The sequence below is a fragment of the Anolis sagrei genome, chromosome 3 (assembly GCF_037176765.1).
Source record: "Anolis sagrei isolate rAnoSag1 chromosome 3, rAnoSag1.mat, whole genome shotgun sequence".
Classification (NCBI taxonomy): Eukaryota; Metazoa; Chordata; class Lepidosauria; order Squamata; family Dactyloidae; genus Anolis; species Anolis sagrei.
Genome location: NC_090023.1, coordinates 107,774,817 through 107,800,333, shown reverse-complemented (window position 1 = coordinate 107,800,333; position 25,517 = coordinate 107,774,817). Strand labels below are relative to the sequence as shown.

Below are 25,517 nucleotides of genomic sequence, written 5' to 3'. Positions count from 1 at the left end.
GCACAACTTTAATTGCTTCCTTGTGGGTTTTTTTAATCTTGTGGATCATGATGGCTGGCTGTTATAAATCAAGTCTGACATTGAAAATGCTGCAGATTTTACTTAGATCATCTCAGAATATCATTTGAAAATGTAATTAATTTAGAACAAGAAATCTGGGATTGTTTAAATTACAGTGGCACTTTTTAAATTCAATTGTCTAATTAATTTATTTTAAAATTTAGCATATTGGCACCAGGCTGAAAGACCAGCTGAAAGAATTGTGTATAAAAAGGATAGTATGCAAAAAAGGATATAACTAATTGTCAAGTTACTAAATGATGTAATTAGATCTGGAAAGGAAAAATCAACATTTTCCTTAAAATTTACATCCAATATATGTAAGCTAAAGCATTGCAGCCTTCTGCTTTGTTGGCTGTAAATACGGTTACAAAGAATTCTGAACTAAAAGGCTGCATCAGGAGAAAGTAAACAAGTAGATCTACTCTTCATAGGCTTTATCTTCTCTTGATAAAACTGATGACAATTTAAATTTAAGACTGCATCTTTTTACATAACAGAGCTAACAGCCTTGAAAGATTTGTGGGGATGTAATAGTGGGAAGTAATGAGATTGAATGAACAGATAATATGAAGCTGAACAGATAATATGAATGGAAAGTTCTGATAACTGTTAAGTAGATTCTGTTAGCAGGTTTAGATACATGTTTTATTTCAATGAGCTGCTGACATTTGAATAGTTGTATATTCAATCTTCAAAGGGCACAGCTTGAAATGAGTAAAACTGATAACGCCATATGACTAAATTGTTCTTAAGATACATTAGGAACAGACCAATACTGTAGGGAAAAGTTTGCTGATATTTCAGTGCCAGTGGCAGTCCATGGACTGATGCCAGTCCCTGAAAGTTTCCAGGAAGGAAAGAAACAGATGTATCCAGTGAGTTCAGATTTCCTGCTAGTCTCTTAACACATTTGATCATGGATGTGTGTATGTGGGGGGATGGAATTGCCAGTCCCTTACATCAGATAGCCTAGTTTAGAGTGAAATAGAGTGTGCATAGAGAAAAAGGTGCCTAAAACAGCTGTTCTGCTTTGAAAATGATAAATAAAAAATGAAATGAAACAGCAGTAACCAATGCAAGAGGGAATTCATACCAGTCAATGTACTACTACAGCAGTTCTACAGCCGTGACTGAAGAAAACCCATAGCTCTTTATTTATACTATATAACTAATTGCCTGTATAGACACGTGGCATCTTGCAATTGCTGAGCAATTTCTTTTTTTGGTGGGTATAGTTGGTGTGCTAGGCTATTCCACATGTTTACTAATGACTAGCTTAAAGTATATGTGTTTAACAGGCCCTCAAATATATTGGTTTGATGTATTAAATGTGCTACAGGCAACATGCTTTTCCTTTTTTATTGGGTTAAAATAAGGTAGGTATACATTGGTAGATTTTTAATTAATACTTGCTGTTAATTATGTGTGGAGAAAGTTGTTATTATAGTTCATATCATGCAGCATCTTGATTAAACGTTTTAAATTTTCATAAGAAAGGTCTTTCAGCTTTGGTGCTTAAAGGAAGGGGAGTAGCTACTTAGAACTACTTTTGGTGTAGAATTTAGTTGCCAAGGTAACTCTTATAACTATTTACCTGGAGCAGTCTTATGCATTGGGTGCATAATTTAAAATGAGTACCAGGTAATGCTGACAGAAGTACAAGATATTATCTAGGGTCTCAGATTTAAAGCTCAATTTTTACTCTTAACTGGTTTTTGTATGCATCTTAAATACCTGTCCCATGTTCCTCCATTGGAAGTCTAACTCTATCTTCTTACTAGTCATGTGATATTTGTCATTCAACTTTGAGGAACTGCACAACAGTAGGCTTTCCACTTTTACAGAGGTTAGGTGCACATTACCCTTGCAAAAGGGGGAAACCATGCATAAAACCACTTTTTTTAAACCTGGGAGAACATTTCTCTAGAAATCTCTAGGTTTTCCAGGGTGACTGAATGATCATGTTAGAGGACCTAAAGATTGCTAGAGAGAGCATATAAATCAAATCTCTAAATAATAAGATCTGCATAAGTTAAACCCACAAATATGGAGGGAAAACTCTACTTGGAAACTTTGGTCCATTAATCCTTGGTAAGAAGGCAACAGTATTTAATCATAGAGGTCCTCATACATGGGAACTTTACAGACATATATGAATACATTTTATTAGTAAGCACGAATTTAAAACTCCAAATAATAAATGTTATTTCTGTATTTCTGAAAGAAAAATATATATAATTAATCTGTAAATCTTATAATCTGAATGGCATCCATATTGATATCCTTCTCCAAGTAAGAATAAAATAAAATAATGTTGTAATGCAATACAGAAATTTCTTGAAGTTCCATTGAACTCAGTAATAGTTTGAATAAATGTAGATTAAGTTTTGATGTTAGGCTCTTTAGACAGAAACAGAACTTGATCGATTTACACCTTTGTTTTTAGGATGCCAGATAGCAAAAAGACGTCTCGTAGAGAAAGGTATGTAGCTTTATAGTGTAGTGTGCTTGATTTCAGTTTTAGGGATATGGATAAATAAACTATTATTTTTTGTCTTTCAGAAAGAGATGAGTATGAGTTAATAAAGACATTATACCACTACTGGTTTTGGCCAATAGATGATGATATTAAAAATATTCTCAAGTGTGTACTCACATACTACCTTGCAGATATGAGAAGCACTCATAGCTCAGTAAGGGAAAAGATGCTTTGCATATCCCAAGTTGAAACTCCAGTTAAAGGATCAGTAGCAGCTGATGAGACGGACCTTGGCCTGAGACCCCTGGAGACCCACATTCTGTCAGAGCAGACAGTATTTGTCTGATCTGGTATAATGTAGCCTCCTGTGTTCATAAAAACCAGTTAATGTGGCATCTTTTCTTTCTTAATGAGAGTCCAATGTAAATGTCTTATTTGTAGCAGCAGTTGTCATATTAACATACAGCTTTCATTACAGAATCTAGTATGTGAGGCTAGAAGACATAATAGTCTATAATAGTTGGCAGTTAGCTTTCTTGTCTCTGGAGAAGAATTTGTTCAGGTCATTGGAGGGAATGGAAACTATTACCTCTGATGTAGCATATCTGGAAGGATGATCTTGGTTTTTTGTTTGTTTGTGTTTTTGCCTATTCAAGAATCTGATGCTGCCGGTATGAAGTTAATCTTCCACAGTGTGTATAGAAGTAGCTTTCTGCCAGAGTTGATGCATCTTTCAAACTGTGCAGCATTCTTCAGATGATACATATGTGCCATTTTGAATCCAGCATCCATTTTTGACCCTTCTTCCTGATCTCTCCCATGCTACAGAGGGCATTTTTCCTCCCCCTTAAACTTGGCAAAGCATGGAATCAATCTGGTTAAAGTTTATTTGGTGAGAGGTGTAATGTGGCTCCATAATTGCCACAATAGTCAGCTAAGTGGCACTCTAAATAGCCTACTTCTCTTGAAAACAAGAAGAGCCAGTCGTTCCTAAACATGATTATCTAAGGAAGGATGTCTGTCTGACCAAACTGAAGTGAAGGCAGATTCACAATATGTGCAATCAATTTTTAGATGCAGCCTAAAATGGGTACTGAAGACTCAGTAGCTGACTTTATAATCCCCACATAAAAGGAGGCTTGGAGAAAAAGAGATGTTTTTAGATAGATAGATAGATAGATAGAGAGAGAGAGATAGGAAAAGTGATGCTTCCTAGATGTGATATAAAGAAATGCACTAGCAACACAAAGGTTGCTTTTGTTTTCTTTCTTTTTTAAATGATAAAAATAAAATCTCAATGAAAACTCCCAATTGTCCATTAATGGATCATGCAAGTGCTGGGTTTGGAAAACCTCCAACTTTTGCCATTGTATTTGGTTGCAAAGGGATGGAAATCAACTTTGGACTTCTTTCTTCTTTTAAGATCTGCCTGATTCAGAACAGTGTCTTTACTGGCAAGGGTTTTTATAGGGAACAAAACTCAGAGGATATAAGTATGTCAGAAATGAGAGACACTTCTAGCAATCTGGCAGAAAGCTTTCAATTGTTGCTTTTTAAAGCAGAAGCGATTCTAACTTGACAGTTGAAGAAGAGAAAAGTACTGAAAAGCTCCGCAAACAAGGAGAAAATGTCAACCTCAGAAAGCATTTTAGCATTGAAATGTCACAGTAATTCTGTTGAATAGATATCTCAGTCAAGTGATATAAGCAGATTGGTTAGGTTGTCCCCAAAAACACTAATTTTAAAGATAATTTGGTTTTTCTCTAATTTATGTTATGTTCATTGCTAACATGATTTTATTCTCTAAAGCCTTCTGGCAGGTAGGTGTTCCTTCACAAGTTCGAAACAGTCATGTGACTATTAGCTTTTGATTTTTTTTCAGTCAATAGTATAGTAAAGGAAAAAAAGCTACACATATTTTACTTGCTATACATTCTGTGTTACGTATGATAGTACCTTTATCTGTGGATTGAGGAATCACCAGACTGAGGCCTTGGGTAAACAACTATATCTGTAATACCTTTTACATATGTTGATAATTACAAACTTGGGTCCACTATTGGTTGATTGAATTTTTTTCTGTTAGTTTTGTGCAACTGTAGTTTCAGAAACCTGTATTCAGAGAATAGGTGCAGCTGTTTTAAAATTGAAGAGAAATGCTCTCAACATTTCAATACCAGTTAGTTGCAGTTAATGCCCTTCCTTGTAATCTTTCGTCATAATTATATAGTCCCTAGTAACCATACCCAGATACCATATGTTATTATTATTATTATTTTTAAATCCTCAATATGAAAAAAGAGGAATATCTGAAACCCGCTATTTAGAGTTTGGGGGGAAAATCAAAATTGATCTTGACTCCCATATTTTGGAAGAAAGTAATATGACTATCAGGTGTGGTCTTTTGCACATGGCAGTTTGGCTTTAAATGTTTTCTTTTTACTAGAGACCATTAACTTGCTACAAATGGCATAAGTCGCATAACATCTCAAATGAAGATTTTCAAAGGCAGTGCATTTCTTGTAACAGCTTGCGTAATTTGTGTTGCCATCTCCTTTAATTGTTCCTCAGAACTGCAGAGTTGTGTGACACAGCTGGACTGCGTCCTTGCTATTAAGATTAAGATCAAATGGAGTAATGCCTTTTCATTTAAAAAAATGTTTACGTTTTCTTGAAAAGATTAAAGTCTACCCAAATGTAGGTTAAGATAAAATGTATTTTTAAAATTGTGCACAAATGGACTGGAATAGGAGTTGCATGTTTGTTGCCTCCTATATATTATGGTGACTGTTTTACATTTTATGGTCCTTAGTTTACAAGAGACATACGAAGCTAAACGTCACGAATTCCTGGGTGAATTACAGCAGAAAGAAGAAGAAATGAGGCAAATGTTTGTTCAGAGAGTCAAGGAGAAAGAAGCACTGCTAAAAGAAGCTGAGCGAGAGGTAAGTGTGTCTGTCTTTGATTGCAATCTGGTACTTGTGGTGGCTTGAACAGCTTGCACAAAGTATCCAGTATTTAATGAAAAGTCTGTTTTAGAAAAAATTAACATATGTTGGTAAGGACCCAATGAAATAGCATGCTCAGAGGAATCTCCTACATAGCTGTTACCTATTGTTTCTGCTTTTTGAATTTCCACTGTTGAAGAGACAAATTTTAAACTGAGCAGTGGGCATTTTCTTTTCCAGCAAAAACTGTTGTGGAAAGAAGTCCTTTGGCTGCATTGGGTTATTACCCAAGGTTGGGATTAAGTCAGCACAAAATATTGTTCTCTTAAATGTCCCACTCCTAAAAGATTGAATTTCATTGCATATACAGTAGTTCCTTTCTCATCCTCTGCCTTGTCAGGAGTGGCAGGCTTTCCTTCTTCCCTTTCCCCTTATTGTTTTACTTAATATTGTGTGTAGGGCTGTGTGTTTTTGCTCTCTTTAATTTCTCCCTAGGCTTTATTGAAGCACATGAAGTGAGATGGGGAACAGGGGCACTAGGAAAGGAGGAAACAGCAAACTCACAGACACTGGCTAGCCATCTTTCTGGGCTAATATGTGTTCACCTCATCCCCCTTACTTTTCCTCAGTGCAACTGCACATATACACTTCCTTGCATATGAAAACTTGCATTATAGATGCAGTCTTCTGGTTTCTGATTTATTTTTTTCTTAGTTTAAGCTATTTTTACAAGTCCCAAACCTCATTTTTGTTTCTGAATATTTCCTTTATTCTTTTAATATGATTGGCATGAGGCCCCCAGATTCAGCATAAGACCATCACATTTGGTATGAGAAGGAATAATGCTCAGATTTGGAGTCTGTTCTGATATGTTATGCCAAGGATGAGCTCCCCTCATGGGCAACAGTCTGTCTATTCTGTAATATTGCTGTGAGTTTATCAGTTTTATTTTCAGCCCCATTTGCTGCAGTAATGCTGGCTTTTGATAGTTGGAAACCTACACACTGATTGAGCGCCCCGTAAGCAAATGGAGGCAAAATAGCTATCAATTTTTGAAGTCTATTTCTACAAGGTGTGAAAATTAGGTAAAGACAGAGACCGAGTCTTACAGACAGTGCACTTGTTTAATGCAAGGAGGGAAGCTTCACTGAGTTCCATAGGGCTAGAAATATACAAATAAGGAAATGTGTAATTATAGTATTAGAGTCATTTCTGACAAATGAAGGTCAATTAGCTTTGAGACCATTTTCCCCTTCAAAGGCTCGTGGTACAGCCAATGTGAAGGAACTTTATGTTAATTAGGCAGTGGGAAAATTGTAGAGAATTGTTAGATATATGATGAAAATAAAACATTTGGAAAATACCTTCTGGAGTGCAATAGAATAAGATTGCTGAACTCTGGGCTTGTTGATCTAAACCTGGCTGTTGGCACTATATCACTTTACGCACTAATGATCTTATAGCACATTCTGTTAAAGTCATTAGAGAAATGTGGCTCAGTTTTTTTTTTATTTTGGTGTATTTAAATTTCTCACTTGTTATTTTGAGTTGTTTTACAAGTATATTTTTATGTTGTCTAATTGATTGTCTATTATTTGAAGTGTTTATGTTATTTTTTTGGCATTGAATGTTTGCCGATTTTTTCTGTACACTGCCCAGAGTCCCTTTGGGAGATATGGTGGGATAGAAATAAAGTTGATAATGGTGATGGTGATGATGATGATGATTAGGTACAAAGTTTGGCAAAAGAAAATGATTCAGCTGCCCTTGAGTCTACTCTACAGTGTATCAGTGTGAGTTCTTAAAACATCATAACTCAGATTGGCACTTTTTAGACATAATGGCAGCACTGAGGTAATTGAAATTTGGATTTGCTGGATGTAAACCATACAGTGTACTTTCCCCAAATATTGGTGTTTTATCCCCTCTTATGCTTAATGGCTGTACATGTTTCTCTTTCCTTCAAAAGACAAAGTCCTTTTAACATAGGAATGTTTTTAGATCAGCTGTGTGTTTGAAATGGGATAGAGTTCTTACAGTTTTATACCACCATTAGATTAGGAGTTGCCAGAGAACAGTGGCATGTCAAATGGCAAGATTTCTCTTAATCTCAATACTGTAAACTAATAGGTGCTCAAGTGTACAAAATCTCCCCCTGCAAATAAACTGCCAAATTCCCACTCCATTTTATTCTGTAGTGAGGGTTAAGATGATCCATTTTTTGTTCCTTCTGTTTCATCATGTTTAAAAATTGATCTGTAACTGCCTCTGTGTTTGGTGGTTCTTGGAAAACAGCAGATACCCTTATTTGATATCAAACTGATTTGAGGGCAGATCTCTCTCTCTCTCTCTCTCTCTCTCTCTCTCTCTCTCTCTGTATGTGTGTGTGTATATATATACACACATACATATTCTCTTTCACACACACGTACACAGATACAAGCTATTTTTTTCATATTGTGACCTGCTTTGAGTCTCCTTCAGGAGAGATAAAGTGGGGTATAAATAATAATAATAATAATCATCATCATCATCATCATCATCACCACCACCACTACCACCATCATCATCCTCATCTGCCCTGAGTATGCAGAAATCATAATCCTTTCTTTAGTAGGCTTGATTTTGATACTCAGCTAACAGGCAAAGAGTAAAATATGAAATCTAACTTTAGCATGTGCTATGATAAGTTTTTCTTTATTTTAAAAAGGGATACAGAAAATCATATAAACCAGCATTTCATGAGTAATTATCAAAAGGTAACCTAGCAAGATATAAAATTCTGATGTGAACTGTTGACCAAAAGCCTTTGTCATCACTCTTTCTCTCTCAGTACTCTTTGAAAGGTGGAATTTTAAAGGTAGAAATCATTGCCGTGTCCTTTGCAATGCATTGTACTCAATTTAATAAGAAACAAGAGGTTGTGTATGGAGTATTTCCTAAAGGATCATATTTTCTACTTAAAAGTTATTGTATGATTTAATTGTAAGATATTAGCCTTTGAATAATGTTTTGTGTTTACTAGAATGTGAGAATCAACAAATGTGAATGTCTTGTATTAGTTTAGAAAACTAGTCTCTATGTTCCTACCATGTGATTAGTGAACATCATAGGCTAAATGCTAGGCTACCACCTTGTGGCTGAATTTCTTCTTCTTTTTTTGCACTTGACTTTAGCTACAAGTGAAATTCGAACACTTGAAACGGCTTCATCAAGAAGAGCGGATAAGAGTGGAGGAAAAAAGGAAGCTCTTGGAAGATGAAATTATGGCATTCAATAAAAGAAAGGCTGCTTCAGACATACTCCAAGGGAGGCCTCTTCCGGCTACCCCCACCGTTGGCTTAAAAAAAGATAAAGATAGGAAAAAGTAAGTAGTTAATTTCAGATGATTTTGGGATTTGGATAGTTAATACTTTTCACTTCTGACAAATTTTGTTTTAACACTGTAGATGAATAAAGATGACATATGTAGAGCAGCAGTTATGTTTTATACTGTTTGAAACCTTTCTTGCCAATATAATGAGACACTTTGTTAAGAACTCTTCTTTTTATCTTTTCTTCTGAAGGGATCCAGGTTTTCGTCTTGAGCTCCTCTGTTTTGATGTCAGAGATCAGGAAGTTATGAATATGCAGGAAGAGAGAGAGAAGTTAGAAAGGGACAGAATGCACCCCAGGGAATACCACCAATAGTATTTGGTAGCAGTTTGACAATACTATGTGGTTAGGGTATGTCAGTTTTCAAAATTGTAGAGAGAAAAATCCAGAAGTTTGCGGTTTCTTTAAATCTCATTGGCTGTCTTTCTAAAAAAAAAAGAAGTACCAAAACTCACAGCAGCCTGTAAGTGATAATAGAAGATATTGTGGAATTATCAACAAAATATGTATTATGAAATGCAGTGTAATATGTCCATGAACTGTAATAAGAATGCAGTTATATATGCAGTATAGAATAGTTGCATATTAACAATTTTGATTACTTTCAAACTAGAAATCTGCCTCAAATTAGAATTCTGGGCAGAATGACCCTGAATGGGACTAGTGGTGTCAAACAAGGTTTTTTTTCCCCTTTCCTTTTTGTTCACAGTTAAATGACATTTTTCTTTGTCACCTGGAAAACCAGGAATAGATAATGGCCCTGAATTCAGCTCCTTTTTGGGAACAGAGTACTTCTGTGTTTAGCAACTACAGTGATTTGACAATTTCATTTTAAGTTTAACATACAGAACCACACATTAGTATTATTGTATGGAACACTCAAAGATCCAGATGTGAACTTTAAGCACACAATGGAAACAAAATACGTTAATGGCAAATACATCCTTTGATTTTATAATATGGTGCCTAAAATACAAGGAACAACACTTCCTCATTAAGCAGTAGTAATTACAATTTATTGCAACTTGAAAGTATGTTTAATTATTTGAAGTTTGAGGTTTGGCCAAATAGAATGGGGAATAGTAGTTTTGAAATCCATATCTGAATTAGTTGTTTGAAAGCATATCTTAAGATAGATAATTAAATGACAAATTATACTTGGATTTGGATTTAGCAAAAATGTACTTATTGTAATTTAATTTTGGCCTCAGCTCTTTGCCCATTGATTTGAAAGAGAGAGAAATAGATTTGAGAAAAACTTGGTCGTTTCTATGTAGTCTTGGAACAAGCAACATAATGATAATGTACATCTATTTTCATTAGCCAGCATGGTGTAGTGGTTTGAGTGCAGGCTTATGACTCTGGAAATCAGGGTTCTGCTCTCTGCTCAGCCATAGAAATCCACTGGGTGACCTTGAGAAAGTGAGGCTTTCTCAGATTTAGGGCCCTTCCAGACAAGCTATAAATCTGGGAGGAACTGGGTTATTTTAACCCAGTTCCTCCTGGATTTCTGTCCTTACCGTCCAACCCAAACCCCAGGCTTTCCCTTGGGGGGGGGGGGGTGGCGGCTAGATGCCATCCCAGGTCAACCAAATCCCACTTTTATCTGAATTCATTCAGTTTTGCCTCAGGTAAAACTGAGACAGATCCCGGAATATGGGCCTGTCTGGAAGGACCTTTAGAGAAAGGCAAAGACAAACTTTTTGGGACAAATCTTGTGAAGAAACCCCATGTTCGGTTTCTCTTAGGGTCACAGTAAGTCAAAAACAACTTGAAGGCACACAACAACAGCATCCATTTTCTGTTATACATAATTATTTTTATTTTTGTATTAAAGGAGTCCTGTTTTTTAAAGAAGTATAAAACATTAGTGATATAACTATAATGTTGTTATCTGTTACATTATTAATATAGTATGTATATTTCACAAATATTAAAAACTCATTAATTGGCAGAATGCAGGGGGTGGTTTGATTTAGCTATGTAGATACTGCAGATTGTGCTGCTGTTTCTGAAATACACCACTCTATACTGGAATTTTTACTCCCTTCATGGAAAGTTAGCAAGTAGAATAATTTTTATATGACATGCTTTTTTTTAGTATGAAACCAGGAGAAATATGTGTTACTTGCTAGTTCTCTAAGCATTCAGAATTTTATCCATCTGGTTTTTATCAATGTAAGCATGGGTTTCAGTACTACAAATAATCTTTGCTTTCTGTAGAGAAATGTGCTAATGGTTTTTATTTTGTTTCAGCTCTGGCTTTATGTGAAATTGAGGAGACAAGAAGAAATTATTTGCATTTCTCTTTGAGGAAATTTGGTTGCCCTTCTCCCCTTCAGGTGCAAGATAACTTGAAAACTTGACCACTACTTAACATTGGAAAAGTATATTAAAATGTATAATCAATCAGTATTGCATATGTGCTTTAGGTTGCTGTTGCCGTAATATATTTAAATGGACATTTCTTTGAAGCAACTGTTGACATGTACCTAAAAATGGGAACTGCGTACTACTGGCCAAGTTGCCCACACTTTCAGGTGATGCACCAAAGATGCTGTGCCATAAGACAGTTTTCATTCCAGTCACTTACTAATACTGTAGTACAGAAGTATTTGGTGAATATGTATTGTAACTGATTTAAGGTGCTTTTTCGATATGTCAACGATATATGCCATTCAATATCTCCTTTTGAAACATTTATTGAACTGTATAAAAGTGTAAACTTACTAAAGCAACTATTTCCTTTTCTAAAGAAGTTTTTATACATGCACTTTCTTGTTTTATTATTATAATCAGCTTTTTGAATTAAAATGGATCATGGTCGCTTTTACCATTGCAGTATTCATGCAAGCATGAGTGCCACGAGAAAACAGACATTGAAAGATCATTTGGTTAAGAGACGCCTTTTACTTGAATACTCTTTCTTGGTTTCCAGCTACCTTCCATATCATCCTTTTGTGTAAAGACTGGGGTATTAAAACTAAATAAAATAAAATTGAGTTTGTTTAATCATACCATTGGCAAGTTCAAATTTACTTGTACCCCCGATGCATCACAATTCTTGCAGTGAGGAGTTCTTTCAGTTTTAATGCTTTGTGAACTTAAAACAGTATTGTATCAGCTTGCATGAAAGCTACTGTAAATTATTTCCAAACTGTTTTATTTACATGGAAGTAAATCCCACTGTGTTCAAAAGTGCTCACTCAAAGTAAGTCTGTACACTATACAATTTGCATATTCTGTAGACCAGAGTATATAGGATTGCATCTTAACAGCTCACTTTTACATACTTCACAATTAAATGTATAACGTTTTGCTTCTAAATGTAAGTATAACTAATTCTAAAGTTATCATATTTCTTGGGACAACATATGGTTGCCAATTTTATGGAGTTCTTATTTACTAATTTTTTATACGCCTCAAAATGTGTAATCCTCAAAGATACCTGCTGTCTCTCTCTTTTTTACAGAAATGCTGAAAACATATAACATGAAAAATAAAATGAAATTGGTTAAATTGTAATCATTGATGTTGCTATATTACTAATATGTTTTGGTCTTACAAAGTAGTGTACTGTTCTAACAAAGTAGTGTACTGTTCTAACTGTTCTAACTCAGAGGCGTCAAACTTGTATCCCTCCACATGTTTCAGACTCCAGCTCCCAGAAGCCCTAGCCAAGTTGTCCAATGGTCAGGAATTCTGGGAGCTGAAGTACAAAACACGTGGAGGGGCACAAGTTTGACCTTACTGTTCTAACCCATTACATTGCTTTATTAGTGGTCCTTTAGCTCTAATACAGATAATCACTTGTTGGAACTAGAGTTTAACAGTTCCCTTGCTGTTTCTAAATTAATACTTTCAGGCCGTTTCACAACTTTTGCTGTCTTGGTTAGTTTCTTTTGCTCATAGAGAGGTCTACTGACATCAAGGTTCCAGCAATTTCTATATATTATTTTCCTGTGAGTGTTCATTTTATACTCATTACATGAACATTTTGGAATGTGAGAGGAAACCAGCAGTATATAGAAAGTGGACATTCTATATACAGTAGTTCAGCTTTCTTGTTTCTCTTTTTGACATATAAGAGTATAAACTAATAAAAAAAAGACTTTATAACTTTTGTTTCTAATTGAAGACAATGTGTTTTTGAGTAGCTGAAAGAAATGTGTACATAATTTCATAGATGTACTATTGAGCTTAAAATGAGATTATTACGATATTATGCATATTAGTAGATGAAAACACATCAGGAGGCAGAAAAGAGAATTGCTCTCTATATTTTGTTGCTGTTGTTTAATGATTGTTCAGAGCTCTATACCCTGACCCTGTTATGCCCCCAGCAATATTTCATTGGTTTATTTTCTGCATTTGTACTTCCAAGTGCTATTTCTCTTCGGAATTTCATTTTACTAGATCTGTTCAACTTTCTCACTCAAATTTAGAAGCCTTGTACCAAACTTTGTGTGTTGCTTCTATGCTCTCACAAAAACTTATTCTGTGGGTTTAACGGGGGGAGGGGGGGGCTGAAGCCCCTCAAGCCCCCCAAGCCCCCCAAGCCCCCCCCCCCCTACATGCCTTACTCTGTTAATATGTTCCACTGAGATGCTATCTTGTTTTCAAAGAATATTCTCTTCAGTGATTCCATTATAATGTCTGACTCTGGTTTTCAAAGTGGTGGATGTTGGAATACATCGAATTCACCAGCAGATGCTGCTCAATAGCCATAGTCTGTTTGCAGCTCAGTGTTTGACAGTTGGTAAAAACTCTTAATCAAATGCCCTACATAATCTTTCTTAATTTAACAGATTTAGGTAATCAGACAAAAATATGTACATTGTAGATTATTTTGACAAAATGTCAAAATCTGTTGCATCCTATAGAGCTAGGGAAATATAGTAGATTAAATAAATCATTTTTTTCAAGCTTCTCTTCAGGATCAATATGTAAGTAAGAAGAAAGAGGGAGGATAGTAAATCACTCCAGAGAGATCTTTATATACACAAACCTGCCCATAACGGGGACAAACTGGTAAAGTACATATTTGTATGCAGGAGGTCCTTTGTTCAGTCCCCAACATGTATAATTAACAGGAAGTGGTAGGAGAACTTTGAAGAAGATTGCTGCCTGATGTTTTGGAGGGCTATTTGCAGGTAAGGTATTTATCATTAAAAGCTTTGATCTGCCTTTCCTCATATTCCATTCTCAAGGAAGCTGATAAAACAGAAACAGATATACAGTACATATCATAATGGCACAAACAGGCTAGAGCTAAGACTATTAGAAAATCCATGCTGCATCGGACTGAAGTTGGTCTAGCAGTGTAGATATCATGACCAAGCACTTTTCCTGTGGGCAGCCTGCCAACAAAATGAGCACAAAAGCACCTTCCTGCTGTTGTTCCTTAGCAACTGATATGCAGAGATGAGCTGCCTCTGGTGAGGAAGGTGATGCATAGCCATCCTGAATGTTAGAGCCACCGGTGGCGCAGTGGGTTAAACCCCTGTGCCAGCAGGACTGAAGACCGACAGGTCACAGGTTCGAATCCGGGGAGAGCATGGATGAGCTCCCTCTATCAGCTCCTCATGCGGGGACTTGAGAGAAGCCTCCCACAATGATGATAAAACATCAAAACATCCGGGTGTTCCCTGGGCAACGTCCTTGCAGACGGCCAATTCTCTCACACCAGAAGCAACTTGCAGTTTCTCAAGTCGCTCCTGACACGACCAAAAAAAATAAATAAATACTGAATGGTAGTCATTGTTTACTTTAACCTAACTTGCAAGTAAGTTTTGGAAAAAAATTAGTAGAAATGATCCAACAAGAAGGTCATATAGGAGTTGAAGAGCAATCATGCTGAAAGGCCAAATGCTTTGTTTCACTGTTCAAGAAAAAAGGATCACTAGTAAGGTATTCCAAGGCCCAAGTGGGGTCACTTGAACAATCTGTATCCCAACCAAACATACATTGGGTTGGTAGAATGTGAAGGATAGCTGAACAAAGGCACTGTTATGCTTTGTTCAGCATAGTGCTTCATATATAGTAGAAGGAGTGGTGGTGGGGGGGGGGGGGAGGGCTGTCTACTCTGATAAGAAACCATCTCCATTATGCTTCTGGTCCCATTAGTCATCACCTGGCAGTTGCTACCACCTCATGATGCATCAAGGCTGCTCTATTCATTTTGCTGACTGGCCTCCCTTGTCTTTGAACTGTTTTCTATTCCAGATACAGTGCTCATTCCAAGAGCTTTGGAACTACAAATTAATGCTTCCTCTGCTCCAGCTGCTTTCCTTTGCATTGTGATTCTAGGGCCTTCCTTTTTGTTGGTCTTTGTTTGCTTCTTTGGAAACTATTTTGGGGAATGCACCTTCCAGAGAACAAATAATTTTGGGAAATGTTCTTTTTTTACACTGCTTTTCGCAGAATCTGTTATTTTGGATCTGCTTCTTGTTATGCTTGGTAGTTAGGGTTGTCATAAAAACAGGTCACAAGCAACCATTGCTGAACAGCTTCCTCTTCCTATACAACTATTACAGGTATAACATCCCTGTCCCATTGTCCATCTGGCAAGTCTGTAATGATTTTGTGCATTGAAAGAGTGTTAAATTAAAATAGCGTAGTGCAAATTGTTAACTGTGTTTCAGCGAATGTTTGACCCCTGCTCTTGTTTGAACTTATTTATTTATTATTTATTTCAAAGATTTGTACCCCGTCCTTCTCAACCCCCGAGGGGGGACTCAGGGTGGCTTAAAATGGCCACAGTTCGATGCCATGACATAACAGTACATAAAAACATTAGGTTTAAATCCATTTACAACATTATTATCAACCATATTGCCATATCTGAGTCTGAGTCAGCGACCAACAACCCAGTCCAAAGCCTGCTCATAGTCTGTTCTAAAACATTGAATTGCTGTTAAGCCTATTACCCAAATGCCTGGTCCCAAAACCATGTTTTGAGCTTCTTCCTAAAGGAATGGAGGGCTGGAGCTGACCTAATTTTGCTGGGGAGCATGTTCCATAGGTGGGGGGCCACCACCAAGAAGGCCCTGTCTCTCGTCCCCACCAAACGTGTTTGCAAAGAAGGCGGGTTTGAGAGCAGGGCCTCCCCGGATGATCTTAAATTCTGATACGTTCAGACAAGTAAGCTGGGCTGGAACCATATAGGGCTTTATAGGTCAAGACCAGCACTTTGAATGGTGCTTGGAAGTGGACCGGCAGCTAGTAGAGCTGACATAACAGTGGGGTGATATGATCCCTGTATATTGCTCCAGTGAGTAATCTGACTGCCCCCTATTGGAACAGTCTTCAAAGGCAACCCCATGTAGAGTGTGTTGCAGTAATCTATTTGCGATGTAACAAGGCCATGGACAACTGTGACCAGATCAGACTTTGCCCAAGTCGGGGAGATTGGAAACCGGCCAATAGTTGACTAATTTAGTGGGGTCTACTAAGGTGTACTACACAGAGCAGCCTGAATTTGTTAGCAGATTTTACTTGTTAGCACTGATTGCCCAGTTGCAGGTTTGGAACTGTCTCATAACCTGTACTGGATTTACGCAGGGAAACTGGTCTCCCAGAGCTTGTATCCATGGCCTTGTGCAGCAGCTGCTGCAATTATCAGTATACTCTAGGTTTGAAGCACAGAATGTAAGGCAGCTATCCCCCAACTTGGTATCCTTCAGATTGATATTTTGAATTCCATATTTTACCATCCCAAACTACTGGTTATGTTAGCTGCAGCTGATGTAGTTACATTCAGAGAATCAAGATCGTCTTGTTGATAAAAGTATACTTTAAAGTGGCTGTGTTCAGTGAAATGGCAGCGACAGGAAAGAGGTTTGTGAGATTGCTTATCTCATTTCTCTAGCCTGAAGCTACATGAGAATCTGTATTGAGCTGATGGGATGAGTGTGGCAAGGAGCAAATATTCCACTTGCACTAGATATTCAGACTACTTGGGAGTCTGAAGGCATACTTCATTCATCCTCTTAGAATCCATGGAAGTAAATGTTCTGAAGCAGTAGTACAAAGACAGAAAATGTGTACATCTATCTTCTGTCACTGCCAGGTAGATAGGGGAGATACGGAAGTTGACTTTAAAAACCCTAGGGAGTCTTGGCTTTTAAAGCTCTGGGTTTCCCTGGGTGTGAGTAAACACACTGATCCAGTGAATGCATTTTGGCATTCAGCACAATCACAGGTGTGCTCACCAAAAGAATAAGATTGAAGATGTGTATAAAGACAGATAAGAAAAACATTTATTTAGGATAGTACAGGATTAACTAGGCCAGAAAGATTTGCATTTTGCTCCCATTGGGTATACATTCCATGAATGACTAGGAGGGCAGCTACCAACCTTGTATTTACATCTGTACTACTAAGCTTCCTTGGCTTAGAATGCTTAAAAATATCTTTTATTCCATGATTTTGAACATTATAGTGCAGTGTTTCAGTTGTTCTACTGCAGTTCCCATCAGCCTGCAGCATAGCCCACAATGAAGAATGCTAGGAGCTGTGGATTCAATGGCATCTAGATAGCCACCCGTTGTTCACCCATGTTAAAGGACTACACATTGCAAGAAATATCCTATAGCTATTTGTTGCATCTCAGCTCAAGCACTCACTTGGAAGCCCACGTAGAAATAAACTATTGAAAAAACACACACAGTAAAAGAGTAAAAAGCCATATAGGTAAGATAAAAATAGTATCACAAAACCAGAGTCAAAACTCCAATGCAAAAAACAAAACAAAAACGTGAATATAAATCCAAGGAGCAGGGTTAACTCATGAGCTTGAATAATCCAGAGATGAAGAATAAAACATCCACTTAAGTGATCCAAGAATCAAAGAACAACACATTAGCTTGAGTTCATGGTAAAATCCCCAAGACTTAAAGCAAAACTTGACCAGGACATGACTTGAAGTGAGAACCAAGGCAAAATATCCTTGCTCTAATTGCAAAGTTGCTTGATCTGAAAAACCGAAAGCAGTTTCCCCCTTAATAAGGACAGCAATGTATGAAAGCATTCCTTCGGCCCTTTGGCCGCTTTTTCCCATCACCTGACTTACACCTGGAATTCTTCCCATGGAGAAGCAGTTTTGCCTCTCTATCTAATCTCCCTTCCAGCCTGTCATTCTGCAAAACACTTTCATTTTCACACAGAGTCCTCCGTTCTCCTAACTGGGGAATTGCCTTCCTGTTCCAACATCCCCTCTGTCTGAACAGGCCCTGCACCCCCAGAACCCTCATCAACATCCTCAGCTGACTGAGCTACAACACTATTAAGCAAGATTTTGTAAGAATCGTGCAAGAAGCATTTCTATCGGGGGCAGATTTGACACACACTAGCAGAAATAATTATCATTGCCTTTCCAACGTAAAGCTAAACATCTGCAATAGATAAAAAACCACACAGACAATAAAAATGAAGAAGCAAATTAGTAAAATCAGAGCTAGATAATATTCAAATTGTGCATTATTAAATCAACATCTCAAAAAGTCTGAATGAAAAAGGAGCTAGTGTGGTGTAGTAGTTTGAGCATTGGACTATGACTATGGAGAAAAGGGTTGGAATCCCCACTTGGCCATGAAAATTCACTGGGTGGGCAGGTTACTCTCTCTAGCCTCAGAAAACCCTATTATAGGTTTGCCTTAGGGTCACTGTAAGTTGGAAATTACTTGAAAGTATGCAACAATTACAAAGGCTTAAGGTGGTGAAGACTGATGTGACCAAACTACCTTGTACAGAAAAAGGCTCTCCAAAGAAACATTGCTGGAGAATAATCAATTTCTCAAGTCATCACCTCACTTCCCACTGACCGATTGAAACCTGCAGACCCATAACTATGGAAGATCTCAATATCTGGGTAGATTTGGGAATGGATTTGTGAAGATGCATAGATCCAAATGTAAAAATGACTTTTGAAGTCAAAGCACCACATTGAACTGTTCTCCAAGTCAGTGCAGCACAGATAGGAAGACTGTGGCACTGAGACATGGTTTCTTTGCCTACAAATTGAAAGTGGGTATAAACTCAGAACTCTGAATCCGTGCCTGCCATGGCCAGCTTCTTTTCATTCAGATTTTCTCTTGCTATTGAGGATTAAAAGTGATTTGGAATGATTAAATGTGATCTTGGTGACCAGGCTAAGATTCCCTTGCCACCTCCATCAACTTTGTAACAGTGTATGTGTGCCCACACATTACACAAATGAACACTCTCCATCTATTTGTCCACCTTTCCCTCTTAAGTGCAAAATCCAAGGACACCGAGGTTGCATCTCCACTGTAGGGTTAATGGATTTTGACACCAATTGAATTATTGTGGCTCGGTGCAGTGGAATCATGGGGGTTGTAGTTTTAAAAGCTCTGATCTGTCTAGTAAACATAGAAAGAGAGAACATGTTTCAATGACTATCATAGAGAAAACCAAGAGAAGGGGAGTATCTTTTTGCTTTAGAAATATGAGGGACGTTCATTAAAGATTTCCCTTGACCTACTTCCTGTGGACTGAGAGCAATGAAGCTTGGCACAGTTATTAGTCCTTCTCTACATAGGTGCCACCTAGGAACACACACTTTCCCATCTTTTTAAGCAACTGTAGACACCTCGCTTGTAGAAATTGACAGTTTGCTCCAAAAGCCACATTGTAACTTCGGAAATCAGAGTCTCATCATCTGAAATATGTTTGCCCTACAAAAATAACTTGGTTGGGTGAATAAGGGGGATGCGGTAGAATTCCAAAGCCACAGAAGATTGCTTCCGTTTGGGCAACATGTGAGTTGTGAACTGGTGCATTGTCTTGCAGAAGGCAAACGGCTTTGGTGAGCATGCCACGTCTCTTGGTTTCAATGGCCTCCCACAACTTCCACAGCAGTGAAGCATAATATGCCCCAGTGATCATGGTATCCTTTGCTAGGAAATCTATCAGTGCTACTCGGTGCTGGTACCAAAATACTGCGAGCATGACCTTGCCTCCTGAGAGTTGGGCACGTGCCTTCTTTGGTGGTGGAGAATCATGAAGCTTCCATTGTATCGACTGGACTTTAGTTCAGGATCATATTGATGTACCCAGCTTTCATCCTGTATGATCAGTCTATTGAAAAAGTCCTCCTGGTTTCCATGGCACATAGTCAATAGAGCCAACTCGTTCCTGCTTCTGGAAAGGTGTGAGTAGCTGGGGGACCCAGTGAGCAGATACCTTATGCATGCGAAGATTGTCACTAATCTTGACATTTTGGGCTTGGTTGAGAATGGTTACATGATGATTTTCCAAAATGGCGATGTCCACTTGCTGGATGGTGTGTTCATCTATAGCCGAGTGGGGTCGCCCTGGAATTGTAGCTGTTTGCACAGAAGTCCAACCACATTTGAATTTATGATGCCAGTCTTTGACTATATCATATGATGGGGAATCATCACCATAAACCTGTTTCATCTCATTGAACATCTCCTTTGGTGTGCGGCCTTTCAAGTAAAGGTACTTGATGCCTGCTCTGTATTCCACTGCGTCCATTATAAAACCTCACATCGCTTCAGCACCTGTAAAATCAAGGCCGCTATCAGTTCTGAGTTGTAAATTGGCATGTAATCTATAGAGGCTTATATCACTACACAGTGTAGTTTCAGCGTCCTGTGATAAAGAGAAGTGGGTCAGGGGAAATCTTTAATGAACGCCCCTCGTACACTCTTTGAAGGTAAGTAGCACAGTAGTTTTTAGATCTAGTTGTCTGGTTTTGTACGACTGCTGACAAAAACAAACAGAAAACTGGATTTTGTATAAACTTTATTCATTTTCATAGAAATATTGACACCTCTTATTTCACTTATATGTTAATCTCTTTGTCACTTAAATATTTTTTACACATGCTTACATATATGTCTTTGAGCACTGTTCCAGTTACATCAGATCTTGAGCCTTCTCTGCCAAAAGAATGCTGGTGTCTCACCAAACCACAAATCCCAGGGTTTCATAGCATTGAGCCACGGCAATTAAAATGGTGTCAGATAGCTTTATTTCTGCAGTGCAATAAACTGGCATTCAAATTACAATCACTTGCTCATATTTTTTTTAAAAACTGCACCGAGACATAGAACAAGAAAACGAGTCCCATTCCAATGAAGACAGGTCTGTTCTGCCCAGTGTGTGTCTGGCAATCCAAGGAGGAAGACTTGCCTTCCATGTGGTGATCATGATGAGGTAATGGAGGCTACCACTAAGTCATTTTTTCTTGCTCCATTTTGGAATAGATGTTGGGTTGCTAGGCAACATTTTCCATGCAGCTTGCTCCTCATCAAGAGAACTAGATAAAAGTAAGGGAGTAAAAAAAGAAAGAAAGAAATACATATATTCTAACCTAAGTTATTTTGATGCGATGACAAGACAAATTAAGTTCTCCAAAGTTCTTCTCAAAAGGAGACTGATTTTTTTAATCTATCATATTTGGCGAGGTCTGCTCCAATTTATAATCTGTCAATGAAATTTCTTGTGCCTGGTAATCTTCCCTAAGAAATTTTGAGGGAAAGTGGAAATCGCATTCCACAGAATACACAAATGGAAAAATCTTCTGAAGTGGAAATCATGATTGCCAACTCATTTGCTAAGAAAATAATGCCTTCCAACAATGCCGCCGTGGTTTTCGTATTAAGCAAACCCTTTAGAAGCATTATCGGAGGAAGAAAATGCAATTATTTGAAATAATTGTATTTGAAGATTTAGCTTCTGTTGTCACAGAGCTCTATGTTGTAAGATAACCTACAAACAAACAAACAAACAAACAAACAGCTCTCAGTATACATATTTCATGCACAAAAGGCTTGTATTATACAACAGGATTAACTCCTTGCTCCTCTAAGGAACCCTTGAAAGCAGGATTGATTCATTGTTCATCTTTCAAAAGACCAGCACACAGGCGGTAAGGGTAACATTAAACTCAAGGGCTTTGTATGCAGCTTTTGTTTAGCCACAAGGTAAGCATCAAGCCACAAGCCAAAATAACCTTAAAGCTTTCTGCTTGCTTTCTCCTCCTCCCACTCACTCTGTTTTTGTTGGATATTATAGGTTTTCCAGTCATTTCAGCTTTTACAACCCCGACTTTAATTTGAGGAAAGATGGGCTGCTCAGTATTCCCCTCTTTCCATTTTGAAGGATTACCCTGTGGCTTCCCTATCAAGTTTGTTGCTATTAATTGCTCTCAAGTTGACATCTGCTTAAGGCAATGAGAGACCTTATACTTACTCAGGTCCAACAAAACCAGGGTCATGACTTCCTTGATAGAGTCAATCTATCTATAATGAGGTTTTTCCTCTTGTCCTACTGACTTTCACTTTACCAAGCATTAGTCTTATCTAATGAGTCATCAGAGTCTGCATTTGGGCTTCTAGTGAACATTCAGGCTTGATTTGCTCTTAGGCCCAATTATTTGTCTTTTTGGCAGTCCTGTGAATTTGCAGAACTCTCCTCTAGCATGACATTTCAAAGGCGTTCATTCTCTTCCTGCTAGCTTTCTCTACTGTCAAGCTTGCATAATACAGACATAGAAACTGGAAATGCAATGCAATGGGTGATTTTAATTTTGGCATTTGTAGTGATTTTGGTGTTTGTTACTGAGTTATATAACTCACTAGAAAATATATCTTTATACTTACCTAGTCCTTCATTGCTACCTTTTTTATGGCAAATGTACACTGACTGCTAAATCTCTGAACAGTCCAGAGCAGAACCCGATGCCAGAGGCAATCAGAAGCAGCCAGCTGAACCTGCTGAGGTACCACATTGTCAACCTGGGACTAGACATCAAACCCATTAGACTGTGAGTTCACTCTCTGTATCATTGCTTTTCCTCCCAACCAGGAAGAACCAAGGATGAGTTTCTGGCCATTGCTGTTGCCCCATGCTGATGCATGTTGTTATCAAGGACCCCAAGCACCCTCCCCATAAAAAATCCATGATCTGTAGTTCTCCAAAGAATGGAGGCCATAATAAATTCGAAACAGCCTCAGTTCCCCATGGACCCTAGGGACACCCCCCCCCCCCCAAGACCAGAAGCAACCTACCCGTCCAGACTCCCAGACCCCACAGTGTGGCAGCTTGGCTTGGGCCAGTCTATGCTGGTGACTTTCTGCAGCTGTGAAAGAAATTCACCAGCTGATTATCTTCCCCATTCCACCAGGAAGTCAGCTGGTGGCCACACAGTAGCCAAAGCACATCCATTTCCCACCCCCAGCCACTTTGTATCTTCTCCATTCCTTCCCTAGCTACTATGTCTCCCCCTTCACTTCTCTCCTTATTTTAAAAAAATCTATTTTCATTCTTCTCCGAACATTCGCATAATCAAATAAGCTAAAATGTAATAAAATGCTACAAATGACCTCCTCAGCTGCTGCTCAGCTCTGGGAAGGACCCCACTCTTTCCCGTTCTCTCACATCTCTCTATTTCTCTCCCCCACCCTTACTAAACATCATCCAAAGACTGTCTCTCTTCTATTTTTATTATTTTCATAACTTTTATAATCATTTTTGGAAGACACATTAACAACCTCAGATATGCAGATGACACCACTCTGATGGCCGAAAGCGAGGAGGAACTGAGGAGCCTTCTAATCAAGGTGAAAGAAGAAAGCGCAAAAGCCGGGTTGCAGCTAAACGTCAAAAAAACCAAGATTATGGCAACAAGAATGATTGACAACTGGAAAATAGAGGGAGAAACCGTGGAGGCTGTGACAGACTTTGTATTTCTAGGTGCAAAGATTACTGCAGATGCAGACTGTGGCCAGGAAATCAGAAGACGCTTACTTCTTGGGAGGAGAGCAATGTCCAATCTCGATAAAATAGTAAAGAGTAGAGACATCAGACTGGCAACAAAGATCCGCCTAGTCAAAGCCATGGTATTTCCTGTAGTCACCTACGGATGTGAGAGCTGGACCTTAGGGAAGGCTGAGCGAAGGAAGATCGATGCTTTTGAGCTGTGGTGTTGGAGGAAAGTGCTGAGAGTGCCTTGGACTGCGAGAAGATCCAACCAGTCCATCCTCCAGGAAATAAAGCCCGACTGCTCACTGGAGGGAAAGATACTAGAGACAAAGTTGAAGTACTTTGGTCACATCATGAGGAGACAGGAAAGCCTAGAGAAGACAATTATGCTGGGGAAAGTGGAAGGCAAAAGGAAGAGGGGTCGACCAAGGGCAAGATGGATGGATGGCATCCTTGAAGTGACTGGACTGACCTTGAGGGAGCTGGGGGTGGTAACGGCCGACAGGGAGCTCTGGCGTGGGCTGGTCCATGAGGTCACGAAGAGTCGGAGACGACTGAACGAATGAACAACAACAACATAATCATTTTATTATTAAATACTCTAAAAGGAAGGCAAATGTTCCTGAACTCAAAATTATGAAGTCCCCTTGAGCAATTTCTGGACTCTCCCTTTGCCTCTGAACTTGGAAACCCATCTGGATCAACAACCCCCATTATGCCATCTGGCAGGGCCATACATTTATATAATCCTGTCAGATTAGCTTTGGACTTTTTCTTTGTTCATTGCATTCCTAAACTACACACTCAGGGGGCTGGCATGGCCCTTGGAGCTCCTTCCCTCCACCAGCTGATTGGGAGCTTCTGGGCTTCCTTGGCCAGCTGGAATGAGATCCCTGACCAAGTCACCGGTGCCTCCCCTAATCAGGGTGAAGTGAGCCAACAAAGAGACATCCTGCTCTCAAGGGAAGTCAGGAGGTCCGAGCTTCCCTCCCTTTTGTCATTTCCCCATGGACTGAGAAAATCCATAAGAATAAAAGATGATCTAATATCTGAGACAAGAAAAAACCAGGGCTTGGCGATTGTGCCAGCCATTTCTACATATCTCAACCTTTCAAGAGACCCAACCAGCTTGAGGAATCTTTTCTTTGATTTATCGCCAGCCATTAGGACACATTAAGTCATTCTAATTAAATCATCTGGACATTCATTTCATTGTTCATCCCAAGGACCGCCTCCTCCGCTCCCATTGGTTGAGAGCTCGAAGCAGTGCTGGCTCTCTGATTGGCTAAGGCACAGGTAAGCTGGCCGCGCCTCCCCTCCAGCTGATGACAATAGCCAATCAGGAGAATGCCAGCTGAGGGGCGGGGGGTGGGAAATTTGAACTTTGACAGCTCTGTTTTTCTATAAAAATGTACTATAATGTATTGAATGTATGTCTCTCCTGACGAACTATCACAGTTTGACATCTGTACCAGCTGGACAAAATAAATACAACTCGGTGGCTTTGCTTCAACTTTGGTGAGATTTTATTGGGAAAAATTTGGGAAAAATTCCATTGGCTCTTTCCTTTGATCGCCAGAGTTCTGGATCCTCTTTGGTGGGTCTAAGGGCTCCTCTCTCCTGGGTGGGAGCCTCTAAATTCTAGCTCGATATCATGATGAACATAGAGAAAGGATAACGATGCCAGTGTCCTGTCTTCATATGGGACCAATCCAAACCAGACTCAATCCAGTTGTCTAAACTGCTCCAAAGCTGTGAGACTTTGTTGTTTTGAGAAGACCCGGCCTAAAGCATCACTTGACTTTGCCTGAAGCAGGGTACAAGCTCACAAGGGCAGACCCAGATCAGTAGCTGTTGGCTTGCATCACTTCCAACTGGTAGGGAAAGTCCAGTTGCCA

The 25,517-nt window shown here is 38.6% G+C and overlaps 1 protein-coding gene across 7 annotated transcripts in view; it reads left to right on the top strand.

Moving 5' to 3' along the window:
- The window catches only part of SEPTIN10 (septin 10), a 34,150-nt gene extending 21,760 nt beyond the window's left edge, over positions 1 to 12,390 (top strand). For 3 of the 7 annotated variants that reach the window (XM_060769678.2, XM_067466845.1, XM_060769677.2), the window contains 4 exons: positions 2,510 to 2,545; positions 5,355 to 5,487; positions 8,667 to 8,857; positions 11,122 to 12,390. In XM_060769678.2, the coding sequence (XP_060625661.1) occupies positions 2,510 to 2,545; positions 5,355 to 5,487; positions 8,667 to 8,857; positions 11,122 to 11,137 (376 nt within the window). In that variant the 3' untranslated portion in view covers positions 11,138 to 12,390. Of the gene's footprint in view, positions 1 to 2,509; positions 2,546 to 5,354; positions 5,488 to 8,666; positions 8,858 to 9,056; positions 9,378 to 11,121 lie in introns of those variants that run through there. The other 4 variants (XM_060769683.2, XM_060769679.2, XM_060769681.2 and 1 more) reach the window with 4 other exon arrangements.
- The last annotated feature ends 13,127 nt before the right edge of the window (positions 12,391 to 25,517 follow it).